Source organism: Ciona intestinalis, chromosome 10 (genome assembly GCF_000224145.3).
Source record: "Ciona intestinalis chromosome 10, KH, whole genome shotgun sequence".
Taxonomy (NCBI): domain Eukaryota; kingdom Metazoa; phylum Chordata; class Ascidiacea; order Phlebobranchia; family Cionidae; genus Ciona; species Ciona intestinalis.
Window position 1 is genome coordinate 4,548,421 of NC_020175.2, and position 13,700 is coordinate 4,562,120.

Below are 13,700 nucleotides of genomic sequence, written 5' to 3' on the forward strand. Positions count from 1 at the left end.
TTCAGCTTACAACGCATAATGCGGGACTTCCAAACCCATATACGTGACTTTAATTTTAATAAAGCGTTTCTGACTACTTCGTACACAGTTTTTCCGGGCCTCAGGTTGTTTGGGAAATATTTCCCCCGAAGGCGATTTTAATGAGATATAGCGGAAACAACCATATCGACGATTTACGCCTTTTGTTTACATCAGACCAAATCGTTTGTTGACGTCGACAATTCATCGCCATACATTGTGACGTCATTGGGCCGCCGACCACGCGCTATGACGTCAAAAACCATGTCATGAGGTGGTTTGTTGCGATATTAGACTCGTTTTAAAAGACCGCATCAATTTGTGTATACTTCCGAATTGATATGACAGAAATAGAAGATTGACGTTTTTAGAGTTCCTTAAATTCATCTCGGCGTTGCGGGATGAACGTTTTATAGAAAGTGATTCGAAACCCCTGGCCACGTTATTAAAATAGAACTGGACTGAGAACTGGGGTGAGTCAGAACTGTCTAAACCGGCTGTGTAGTTGTACCGAATATTCCAAAGGTGCAAACTTGTCTCTTGCGGTTTTAACTGGAAAACATATACATTGACTAATACTGTGATCTTTAAAACAGTGATTCGTCTTACGAAAACGTAGCGGAATTTAAAAACTGTGGGTTTAGTTTATTTTGAATCTCAGTTTTAAGTAATGACGTTGGTCTTGTGAAAATTGCCGCCGAAATTGGAAAGTATCCCTAATTAAGGTTTAATTATAGTTTTTCGGTCACGATCTTAACGTCTTTCCATTTCCATGTTTTCGACATATACAGAATTGCGTATTATAAGAACGAATTGCGTATTTTGAAAGCTCGAACTTCTTGCAGTAAACCGCTCGAAACTTTGCTGACGTCACGCCAGCTACCTACGTCAGAAACCTGATTTATTTTAGTAAGATGGCGGTGCAAAGCACTGTCATCGAACGGGCGGCGAAAACGCAGCGCTTCGGGCGCCGATCCTGCGTCTAATTAGGTCTGTGAGAAGTTAACTCGTATCAAGTGAATAGTAAACAGGGTTTCAGAGAAAAGTAAAATTTTCTAACTAACTTGAAAAAGTAGCATTAAGCCCCAATTGCTAGAGCCGCTGTGTCGCTGTGTTGGTGCAGTATTTTAAAAAAATGACAGAAAACGACAAAAGGTCAAAAGAAAACCGAAAAGAAAGCATTGCTGTCTCCAGACTGTAAATAAACGAACAGTTATAAGGTTAAATTTAGTTCCACGAGCGACATGTCTATTGGCATATACTTGTTCCAATTACTTATCTTTAATTAATTACCTCATTATAAACCGTGTATTTTGCTTATTAGGAATACGTGAACTTTTTTCTATTCGAGCTTTATTTTTTCTGTTGCAGGAGCAGACACACCAAAACAGACAGAATACTGCTTTATCTTAAGAAACTGTAACTAGCAGTTTAAGCTATAGCTGCTTATATAAATTTATTTTATCTGAAAGGTTCGACTAAGTTGTTCCAGAGATGTTATCTATCAGGTATGCCAAAAATTATCATTATTATTTGTGTCTTGTATTAATCGAATTTAATTAGCTAAAGATAATAAATTATAGGAAGGATTGTACTGCTATAGTTTTATGCTTGTGTTAATATAGTTCATGTGGTTTATTATTACACTGTCAATTTGACACCTCCATATCATAGCAAAGTTAAATAACAACGTTCCACATACTTATTACTTCTTTTTTATGACTCGATTACTGTATTGGTTTGTTTTTAACCTTAACGTCGTACAGATAAAATAACTTTACCTTCTCTTACAAAATTAACTTGGTTTTATTTGATAATTTTAAAATCTTTTTAATCGTCAACTTTAATCATTTAATATCAACACTGCGTAGGTTAATAACGGTGGTTTTGTTATGCTCTCTTCACCTTCACAGAGTAGAAGCCCAAGGTGAGACGAGTTCCTTCTTAACTTGTATTAATTAGGACGTAACAAAGTATAACTTCGCGATAAGAATTATTGTTTTCGGGTTTGTTCACGCTGTTTGTTTTAGCATGGAGGGAAACGTATACAGTCAGAACTTTTTCTGTTTTATTTTCTACAGAGCGTTTTGTTCCAACTATTCCTATACTGTTGAAATATATCACTTACTTTACACAATCTACAGAAACACATTAACGAATTTAATTATTAATCCAGTATTCGTGTTTTAGCTGCAAAAATGAATTTCAATATGTGCTTATATTACGTGCTGGTTAAAATATGTTCTTAGTTGTGCTTACCCAATTTAGATCTAACACATTACACATTACCCTTTAGCATGTACCGACCAATCCTGGTGTCAATCTTTTGCACACTTCTGCACCAATGCTCGTTATGCGGCCAGCATGAGGACAAACTGTCCCAACGTATGTGGTTCATGCCCGAGTACAGGCGGATCAAGCGGTGAGTATTCCCAGTGTTTTATATAGAAGGTTGGGGAAGATGGGACACCTTTTCTTTTTATTTTCTCGCTCAATTTGGTAGCAAACAAAGAAAATGCAAAGAATTATAAAACCGTATCCTCACGACTCCCCTAGACCGTTGTTAATTGTTTAAAAGACGATCCGGATATTTGGATATCATGTGCTAAAGGTGTCCCATCTTCCCCCACCCTACTGTAATACTTTTTCAGGGTGAGGTTTACTCATCGAAGGCTTGGGATTTAGGTCATATGTGGCCTAAAGTGCGCACAAGCGGTGAATACGTTAAGTTTATGGGAATGAATTCAGTGATCACACATCATCGCCATGTGAAAAGGAACTAATGTTTTCGACTTTTCTGTAAAAATCACTTCAGAGTATTGCTCATTTCCCATGTTCACGTCTCTTAACCAAATAAAGAATAGAGTGTTATTAAAATCTATACATTTATATTAGGATGGGGGAAGATGGGACATTCATTTATTTTATTTTCTCGTTACATTTGGTAGTAAACAAAAAAAACATTTAAATAAATATAAAACCATATCCTCGCAGCTCCCATAGACCGTTGTTAATTGTTTGAAACACGATCAGGATAGTTGAATATTATGGGCTAAAGGTATCCCGTCTTCCCCCACCCTACAATATATATATATTATAATTTGATTATGTCTTTCTTTCAGTGAGGTGTGGTTCTAATAACGGAGAATGCGAGCATCTTTGCCACATTAACAACGACGTGATTCAATGCAGTTGCCATCCTGGTTATGAGCTTGCAAGCAACGGGAAAAACTGCACAGGTATAGGCCTTATAGAAAAGTTTGCTTGGATCTTGGAATACCGCATTTAACTTGGTTTGTAGCTGGAGTATTACGATACGTGTTTGATTTCAAACAGAAAACCAACGGGGCAAATTATTTAATAGTTCAGCATGCGGTGTAGCAGACGGTTAAGAAGCTTTAAAATCATTTACAATTGACACGTACTTCACATTATGACACATCTTAAGCTGTGGTTTTGCAATTGCCCGCAGACATGGAAATTGCGTTGAACTGTGCTAGATTTTATCCGAAATGTTTCTATTTCAGACGTTGATGAGTGCGCAACTATGGACTTCCCATGCCCGAACCCGAGCATTCCGTATTGCGTCAATTTAAGAGGAAATTTTCAATGTTCAAATCAGTCATGTCGTGCCATTAGTGGGCAAAACAACCGCTATCAAAGTGGTACTTGTTGCCAGCAGGAAATAGGTAATTGCGGCGAGTCGATATGAACGTGTAAAAGATATTTTTTCGTCATATTGCTTGAAAAAATTTACACCAGGGTGTATATCCTATAGGGATTGCACCTTTTATAGTTTTCCTCCGAAGCGAAGGTCGCTGTAACTTTAGTGTTTGTAAAATAGCGGTTTGATTTCCTTGCGAACACGTACTCCGATGCTATATGCGTCGTGGTGGTTTATTTATTAAACCCCAATCTATATTTTAAAGTTGTCATCGCCGTATTTTATTATACGCACAAATTTAATTCTTTCTACAGGGTCCACATGTGGTAGAGACGTAACTGCTGCAGACGAACGCATTGTCGGTGGTAAATCTGGCTTTCTCGGAGGTTGGCCGTGGATGGTACATTGGTTTTACGTAACTTCAGTGGTCTATTGGTTTATTAGTAAATACAGTCATAAAATCATAATGCAACTGTTCAATCCTAATTGCTCTCGCATTTTCACGAACCGCAAGTTCGTTATGGTTTAGAATAGTAACATTATTTAAGTATTTTATTTCACCCCAAAGATTTTTTTAACGAATTATTTTTATAAGACTACCATGTTTTATTCATATTATACTATCCTATAGGTAAGTTTTGTTGCATATATCTAGGTCTACATACTTATTGATGGTTCTACATTATGTGGAGGTACATTGATTGATGAGAATTGGGTACTCACTGCGGCTCATTGCTTTAGGTTTGTTAAACATTTTAACTATTTGTTTGTAAAGAATTAAATCTGTTTATATTATTGAAAAATGACTTTTACTGTTTCATTTGTTGTAAATTAGTCTAGATAATTGGTGTTTTTAGGGGATTTTTATGGGTTTGACAAGACTTTTAACCTTACTTGATTAAATCAAGAATAGTAACATAATTAAATTTTGGGAACATTACAGTATTAATGAAACTTTTAACGTGTTTACAGAACAGCCACAGCCAGCACAACAGTTAAAATGTATTTTGGTCGTTTAAATCCTTATGCCACTCAAGCACAAGAACCGCATGTTCAAATTCGTGATGCTACTCAGGTAATTCTGTCTCCTAATAAATAAAAAATACTTTTGTGGTTGTTAAGATAGGAAAATCTTTTTCGATTTAAGATAAGTTTCTGAAAAGTCAAATCTGCCAGCAAATGTTTAATGACCATTCTAAAAGTGTATATTCTTTTTAGTTGATATTGCATGAGCAATGGGACAAGAACAGGTTCCCGTACAATGATATTGCATTGCTTCGTGTCAGCAGCCCTGTTGTCTCTGGTCCATTTATAAGCAAAGTGTGTCTACCAAACGGGGAAGTCCCACCACCAGGAGCTAGATGTTGGGTTACAGGGTATGGTACAACAGGTAGGATATTCCAAATCATAAAGTAAATATCTGCTCAATAGTTAAATTAAAGAACAATATTTTTAAGTTTTATTGGCTACACAACATACACAGTTTAAAATTTCAACTTTATTAGCTGTGTTTAAAAATCTTAATTTAAAAAAGGTCATCTCTTTATAGAAACTGTTGCAAAAATAATGCCTTTAAAGGTAAATCTCAAATGTTCATTCGGTGAAGTTTCGTTTATTTTATATCAGTTCTCATACTTATCCTCATGTTACAATATTGATATTACAAATATTGTATTATCACAGCGTACAGAGGACCAGCTGCAAAAATTCTCAGAGAGGTTCAACTCCCCATTGTTGATATTAATACATGTGCAAGGTCATACAACTCCACACAGTATCCAATCGATACACAGAAGATGTTATGTGCTGGTTATAGAGGAGGTGGAAGGGATGCATGTCAAGGTAGGTGGAGTGTTTGGACACATAATCTTAAAGTTACACTTACAATTTTTGTTGAGGTTACCTTTTCTAAAAGGGCAAAATTGTAACAGTTGTGCTAAAAGTCCCAATAGCACCTGTCGCAGAATTTAAAAGAATCTTTTTTCGCTAATATATGGTATAATGGTTGCGCCAAAAATAATGAAGAAGAATTAACAAGTGGTAACCCTCTTTTAGAGTTTTGTGGTTTAGATAATTCATTATATATAATTATGTCTCCTGACTTTTATGTGGTTCATATGTTGATAACAGTGCACCCACTGCTGCTTAATTAGTCTCATTATCTTACAGTGTATGTAGATACTATCAACCATCTTGACTTAAATCTCATAATAACATGGTTTTATCGAAATTTTGTGTAATTATTGCATAGTTCTCTACTTTGATCTTTTGCTCTTACATGTATTTTTTACAGATATATATATTGACCTAGATTCTGTATTTCTGTCTGAATTAGGTTAACATTAATTATATTTTACTTTAAGATCAGTGTACCCAAAGATTATTCTCATATAAGTGACCATGTGTTCAGTTCATTACTTTATAAAGCAACTATATTTTCTTTTGCAAGGTGACTCTGGTGGTCCATTAGTTTGTCAACGTTGTGACTCATGTTCTTGGTACATTGCTGGTGTTGTGTCTTATGGAAAGGGTTGTGCGAGTCCCAACTACTATGGTGTGTACACTAAAGTTGAAATGTATGAAGAATGGATAAACACGAAAACAAATATTCAATTTAACAAGAACAGGAGATGCACTCCAGGAGGTTAGTGGTGAATTAATTTAATATAAGATTATCACTAAGCTTGTTCATCAGAAAAGGTTACAAAGTTTTTTTAATATTTATACTCCTTATTGTTTACTCTATATGGTTTTAGGTCACTGTTTTACTTTACAAACTTATATATAGATAAGATTTTTCACTGCATAGTGAGAAGGATTAGTTGTATCACCACAGTTGCTACTGCTGTGAAATCATTTAAATCTTATGTTAAATTGATAGGAGGTGCAGGTTGGACACAATGGGCAAGTTGGCAGTTATGCACACAAACATGCGGCACTGGATCTCACATTCGAAGACGGACTTGTGTATCAGGCACAGCTGGAGGACCCGGTTGCCGGGGAAATGAGTTGGAAACGCAGAGCTGTAACACTCAACTCTGTCCAAGTAAGAATACTAAGTCGCATAAATTAACAAAATTAGCGAAAAAAATCACCTGAAAATATTTTTCTTTTGATATAAATTTTATCACAAGATAACAGCTTTTAGTATGATTGCGATTTTTAGTAGTACAAATTATTGACTATAATTTAAATATAATTATTGACAACATTTTCCAATATACCCATGTGGCCATGTCTTGAGGTGTATTACTTTGAACACAGGTTGGGGAGTTTGGGCAGCATGGGGGCCATGTGATGCAAACTGTGGGGCAGGAGAGAGAATGAGAAGTAGGCCATGTCTTAATGGGAACATTGGTGATGTTGGATGTGAAGCATCTGGTGCAAATGCAACAGAGGTGAAGATTTGGTTAAAATAGCTTGGATTTGACTGTTTTTATGTTTCAAATAAAGTCCTAAAACGCAATGTATAAACTTTATCTTATTAGTTTTATCAAATTAAACATAACATAGATTTATGTATCCACATTAAAAAAATATTATATTTTTATTTTACTTTTTAAATTTTTATGTGTGTAATTGCTTCTGTGAGTGAGAGATTCTTCTTATTTATTAAGCTAGCCTGATTTTCAGCCTTGTAATACCGATGACTGTCCAACATGGTCTGTATGGAGTGGGTGGTCAACTTGTACAGCTCAATGTGGTGGAGGAACAAGAACGGCTACAAGGACATGTAACACTATGGGGACATCGAACCCTTGTAGTGGTAAGAATAATATGATGATACAATTTTTCTCAAAAACAACACCGTTTGTGTAACTTCAGTTTAGGAATAAATTTGGTTATGTTTTTGCCCGATTGTTTTGTATGTAAGAAAATTCTCTCACACGGACTTTCTCAAAAAATGTAAAAACATGTTTTAGATAGTGTATAAAACAAAAATGGTCATAACAAGATAATTACTATCATTAATACAAATGTAACACCCCATTTGTACTTTTACATTCTACAGGGAGTGCTGCCAAATCTGAATCTTGCAGCACTTTACAATGTCCAACATGGAACCAATGGGTATGGTCAGTTTGTTCAAGAACTTGTGGAGGTGGTACTCAAATGGGCACCAGAACCTGTAATCAACATGGTGGCACAGTTGAATGTGATGGGGATGCAACACAAACAAGATCATGTGAAACACAGATGTGCCCACGTGAGTAGTTTAAAATGTATTTTCTTGTTGGCATCATTATGACTTTAAAAGATACTACTTTATTACAGAGTAAGATGGGAAGACTGATACTGTATTAGGGTTACCAATATGTTAAATCTGTTTTACAGTTTTCTTATTGTAATGATAGTATTGTTGGAAATTTTTCTTGGTATAATGTTTTAAAGGGGATAATTTAGAGAGATTACAATTTTAACCAAATGATTTTTAAAGCTTTGATTTACTGCGGAGATAATTTTTGGGATGAAATTTATTTCTATTTTTTTCATTAGGTTGGGGACGTTTTGGTGCATGGCAGAGTTGTAGTGTGTCGTGTGGTGGAGGAACAAGAGAAAGATCTCGCCCATGTATGGATGGGGAGATTGGAGATATTGGATGTCCTCCTCAAGAAGCAACTGAGACAGAGGTAAGAAGATTAAACTTATTTATTTTGTATGATCTTTAAGGTGTATGCAGTAAGACATATGTGTAATTTGCAAAGGTAAATAAGTGACATTGATTATTTTGGTCACTGTTTAAAACTTTGCTTGTTGTACCAATACACTATGCCACATCTTTTTGTGCTTATTTATAGCACGATAAGCATATTTCAACACATACCCTATAAAATTTAAACAATTTTTAAGCTTAACTGTAATAAATTCTGTAAATCTGACCCTAATCTGGTGCTCATGGAATTGACTGATTCTTGTGTAAAAAAACAGTAAGGATCTGGTGCTACGAAAATGTAACAGTCAAAAATCTGTTTATTAGCATGGTTTATCTTTACAGGCTTGCAATGAACAACTATGTGGCACTTGGGAACAGTGGTCCCCTTGGTCTACTTGCTCCTTGTCCTGCAATGGTGGAAGACAAACAGCTTCCCGACAATGTACTGGGGGTACTGTGGGAGAAGGGGGTTGTCCTGGAAGTGATACAAAATATCAACTATGTCAAACTGACGATTGTCCATGTAATATTTGCTTTAATTTGCAGTTGAAAATCTTTTAATCCTATTTGATTAAAAATAAATTTTATTTATTCTCGCATGGCATGGCAGCGACAACACACTTATTTTAAAACAGTGTTCTGTTTCATATACACTTCTAATTGGGTGTTAATACAAAGTTTTTTGTTAAAACATTAAATAATTTCGCTTTTCAGTATGTATAACAGTTATGCATGGCTTTATGGTATGACTTTATTCAGAAGTTCAAGTAACTTTTGGAGTTGTATATACCCAATCACTGTTTTAATGTGTGTTGTTGTTGTTACAGCTTGGGCGCCATGGTCTGCATTCAACCAATGCAGTAAATCTTGTGCCAGTGGTACCAAGACCCGGAGTCGAAACTGTAACAATGGAAATATTGGAGATGGTGGATGTAATGGAGATGCTAGCATGACGATGGTAAGTGACTGGTCTAAAACTACTTAAATTTACGATTGGACTTATTAGAGGAAATGTAACTAAATAACTAAAAAACATTAGCAAAAATTTTGCAGCAAATTTTAAGCAATATCATAAAATGTGTTTTAATATTACAAAAAAAAACTTTTTTGAACTAAGTTAATAAACATACATTTTTTTCAGTCATGCAACACACACAGTTGTCCTCACTTTTCTGAATGGAGTCCATGGGCGGAATGTTCAAGGTCTTGTAATAATGGAACTACTGTAAGGGAACGAACATGTATTGATGGTGTCATTGGTGACCAGGGTTGTATTGGTCAGACCAGTGGTAGCAAAGCATGCAATGTCCATGGATGTCCCTGTAAGTAAACATTTCAACTTTTAATTTTTAAATATAAAACTCAAGTTAAATATATAAATTAATGGCACTTCTTTATCCTATTACACTGATTAATATTACATAGACCTCGTACCAACTTATGATTTTTTATGAATGTAACTTTGTATGTTATTTTTTATCTTTTCCACTAAAGTCTTTTGTGTCTTAATATTATTTACTCATGCTAAATGAACCATAAAATATCACTATGTTATTGGCCTAAACACACAATGACTTTGGCATGTTTTAACTACGTAGAGATTCCTATTTATAAAATAGTTCGATCAAATTTCAATGTTTAGTTTCAAAGATCATTGATTTTAAACCAAATTTTACTTTTGCTTTCCTTTCATATTTATTTTCACTGATCTAAATTATCTTATAGTTTTCACTGAATATACAAGTTGGAGTGCATGCAATGCGTCTTGTGGGGGAGGCCACAAAAGCAGAACCAGAACTTGCGAGAATGGAAATGTAGGACAAGATGGGTGTGTGGGGGACACAGTGAACCACCAGGTGTGTTACAAATTGTGTTTTATCAATTTTTATAAAACTATTCTGCAATTTCTAAATATACCACCCTATTTGTATATGTTACAATATTTCTGCAAATTCTTACATTTACCCATTTTATTATTTTTTTAATATTTTAATGCAAAATTTTCACCAATTCCTTTGATACTTTCACACCGTAAGTATATTAATATTATGAATTTATATTTAATCTTACAGTCTTGCAACGTATTCGCTTGTGCCTCATGGAGCGACTGGTCTGGCTGGACCTCTTGTTCTGCTACTTGTGGAAGCGGCACAAAACAAGCCGTTCGTATTTGCTTGAATGCAAACAGTCTCACAAATTGTGAAGGCAGTAACACTAAAGTGATAAATTGTCAAAGAAACCCATGTCCTGGTATGTACAATGGTTTATAAACTTACACAAAGATGTTTTTGTTGTTCAAAGCATTATAAAGATGTTTACTGTATTTTTTATTAGCACATTATTTGGTTTTGTATTAGTGAATACTTTTCTTTATGAATATCGGAGTAAATAAAAACTACAGAACATAATCTGCTTGTAACATTCATAGTGCGGACTAGTTGAAAAAATTGTTCGGTCTGTCTGTACAGTTTTAGCTCAAATTAAATGATTTTTAGTGAAAATGAATTTTAGATTACATACCTATCTTTGCATTCAAGCTTAATTTAATTTAATATTTTACAGGAGAGTACACAGATTGGTCGACATGGAGTGAATGCAGTACTACTTGTGGTCCAGGCACCAAAACAAGACATAGGAATTGTACAGGGGGAAGCTGCAATGATGGACTTACTGAAACTGAAAACTGTTTAGACACTGTGTGTGGTAAGTGGAAACCTTTAATATTTCTTAAGCTACTTTAATCCTCTTTACGCATAGAGTTATTTAACTTTTTTCAATATAGGTTTGTTTCTGAAAGCTGTATACAGTTTATTTCATTGTTTTAATGCTTGAAAAATTTGAAAAAGTGTAAAGAAAAGCATGAACTACATTTAAACATTTTGTCACAGTTGGCGAATGGACAGCTTGGACGCCATTTACCCCTTGCTCTAAATCATGTGGCTTGCACGGGTATAAGACGAGAAGTCGCCAGTGTTTGGTAAATATTTCGTTCTGCTGTTAAATTCCTTCTCTTTTATTTATTTATTAATTTGATCTGAGGTACTGTTTTTAAAGATAGAAATAAAACTTAAGTAATCTTATAAACAAACATTCATGTAGCTTTACTGTGAAATTTCTTCTTTGCTAGATATTTTAACTACTAGGTTAAGTTACGGATCAGATTTGTGTTTAAAATTATTTTAAAATATTACTTTGAAGATAGCTGCCTGAAAAATAATCCTCATAAATATTTATTAAACTAAATTGTTTCTATTAAATTGTGTGTAAAGTAACAAATGCATTAATGCTTTTTTTACCCTGAACAGGGTGGTGGAACTTGTAGTGGACCATCTTTCATAAACACAACATGTGGTGTGGAATGTCTAATAGAATGGGCTTCTTGGGGAACATGGGGAGAATGTGATAGAAGTAAGTCGAATACAATGCATTAGGAGCTTGTTTGGTAGAATTGTGTTTCACTATGGGAAACTTAATCACATTTTACATGATTAGAAAAAGAAATATTTTTTAAATTCTTTTTCAGTAATGTTATTGTTAAATATTAATGTGACTGAACTCTACCTTTGCTTTATACTAACTGTTAAATGGCTTTGTGAACTACTACAGTATAACTAGTATGTGACCAAACAAATCAAGTGGAACTGATTTGTTAAGAAGCACCGTAACACAGCAATGTTAAGTTCATTTTATGCCAACACACTTTTATAGCTTGTTCTGGAGGAACAAGAACAAAATCAAGATCTTGTAATGGAGGAAGCATAGGCAGTGCTGAATGTCCCAGTAATGCAGCAACTATGGTATCAACTTGTAATGAGACACCATGTCCAGGTAATGTACCTAATACTGTGGGGAAATATGAGACTAAAGTTCATTGGTTTGGGGAAAAAAAATAAAGGTTTTTGAAGCATAGGCATGAAAAAGATAGAATCAATTTGTGTGAAGTAAAGTTAAATTCTAAACAACCCCACTGATGTCATTTTTAACCATTGTAAAATGTACATCAATGGTACTATTTGATCCATATAGCATCACCATTACAGACCTCTGGGCCACTTTGAGCTATCTCATACAATTCGTAATACATTTTTATGAGAGTTTTTGGTATAGCTTACCATCTGATCGACCGAATACATTAATATATTTTATTTTTTAGATTGTGTTGATGGTGCAATGGCAAACTGTGCAGGATATGTCACATCTTTCACTAGCTTCTGCTACAACTTTCTTGATTACGCATTTAATAATTGCCCAGTTGCATGCAACTTTTGCCGTGAGTAACATTTTTATTTCTTCTAGAAATTATATCATGTTATTTTCTCTTTGTACCAGTATGACCTGGAACTTGGTATGTGAGTTAAAAACATATTTTGGGCGAGAATTATTATAAAACCCAATTCGTATGACATTATTAGACCGTTGTGAATTCTATAAAACACGCTCAGGATATTCGGATATTATGTGCAAAAAGTGTCCCATCTTACCTCACAGTACTGTATTAGTAACTTTACGACATACGTGCAAAAGACGTCAATTTTTATAAAGATATTTACATTTATACAAAATCGAAACAATTTATTTCAGATGAAGCATGGGGTGCTTGGTCCACTTGTACGTTTACTTGTGGTGGTGGGGCACAAGTTCGTACGAGATCTTGTCGGAACTTATCTGGACGTGGCTGTAAAGGTTCACCAACTCAAACTAGATCGTGCAACGTTCAATCCTGTTCAGGTATCGGGATATTTATTTGTTTCACATTGAGCGTAAGTGCTCGCATTGACTTAAAAGATAATAGATGTTAAATGCTGCTACCATTGTTTATTTGTCTCCTGAAACACAATGGATGTTTATTGCTCCAATCCGATAGTGACAAATGAGTAGTCGAAATCCAAATAGACCCCATAAAAGAGAAAAAACAGTTGGCCACAAAGTTACATACGACGTAACGTGTAGGCGGGCACCGCGTTCAAAAATCCTGCATAACAACCTTTTACGCGGTGATAAATACGTAACAGTTTTTAATCATCCATCTTCGTAATTCAGGCTTCACACAGTGGTCTATGTGGTCTCAATGTACTGTGAGCTGCGACGGAGGGAATCAATATCGAACACGGGAGTGCCCAAGCGGAATCGAATGTCCAGGAGATGAGTTCGGCGTGTTAACTAACCAAACACAAGGCTGTGGTGTGGATGTTTGCCCCGGAAGGTGGGGAGACTGGGCTAGCTGGCCAGATTGTCCAGCGTCGTGCGGTCAAGGGCAAAGGAGGAGAGAAAGGCAATGCGTAGGTGGTGTAGTCTGGTGGACCAGGATGTACAGACGTCGTCGATGGCGATCTGGATTTCAGATCGAGTCATGTCAAGCGATCT

At 35.2% G+C, this 13,700-nt stretch overlaps 1 protein-coding gene across 1 annotated transcript in view; it reads left to right on the forward strand.

Annotated features, from left to right (window-relative positions):
- The first annotated feature begins 1,389 nt into the window (after positions 1-1,389).
- Positions 1,390-13,700, forward strand: part of LOC100176289 (SCO-spondin-like) — a 14,090-nt gene continuing 1,779 nt past the window's right edge. Inside the window, exons 1-28 of the mRNA XM_018813796.2 lie at positions 1,390-1,526; positions 1,890-1,945; positions 2,315-2,440; positions 3,141-3,257; positions 3,546-3,707; positions 3,997-4,082; positions 4,338-4,423; positions 4,655-4,757; positions 4,901-5,072; positions 5,366-5,524; positions 6,132-6,326; positions 6,564-6,728; positions 6,947-7,080; positions 7,316-7,448; positions 7,695-7,889; positions 8,180-8,313; positions 8,679-8,859; positions 9,164-9,294; positions 9,478-9,658; positions 10,062-10,192; positions 10,409-10,586; positions 10,899-11,039; positions 11,225-11,313; positions 11,642-11,744; positions 12,045-12,164; positions 12,490-12,606; positions 12,918-13,064; positions 13,377-13,699. Of these exons, the coding sequence (XP_018669341.1) occupies positions 1,513-1,526; positions 1,890-1,945; positions 2,315-2,440; positions 3,141-3,257; positions 3,546-3,707; positions 3,997-4,082; positions 4,338-4,423; positions 4,655-4,757; positions 4,901-5,072; positions 5,366-5,524; positions 6,132-6,326; positions 6,564-6,728; positions 6,947-7,080; positions 7,316-7,448; positions 7,695-7,889; positions 8,180-8,313; positions 8,679-8,859; positions 9,164-9,294; positions 9,478-9,658; positions 10,062-10,192; positions 10,409-10,586; positions 10,899-11,039; positions 11,225-11,313; positions 11,642-11,744; positions 12,045-12,164; positions 12,490-12,606; positions 12,918-13,064; positions 13,377-13,699 (3,879 nt within the window). The 5' untranslated portion in view covers positions 1,390-1,512. The remainder of the gene's footprint in view (positions 1,527-1,889; positions 1,946-2,314; positions 2,441-3,140; positions 3,258-3,545; positions 3,708-3,996; positions 4,083-4,337; positions 4,424-4,654; positions 4,758-4,900; positions 5,073-5,365; positions 5,525-6,131; positions 6,327-6,563; positions 6,729-6,946; positions 7,081-7,315; positions 7,449-7,694; positions 7,890-8,179; positions 8,314-8,678; positions 8,860-9,163; positions 9,295-9,477; positions 9,659-10,061; positions 10,193-10,408; positions 10,587-10,898; positions 11,040-11,224; positions 11,314-11,641; positions 11,745-12,044; positions 12,165-12,489; positions 12,607-12,917; positions 13,065-13,376; position 13,700) is intronic.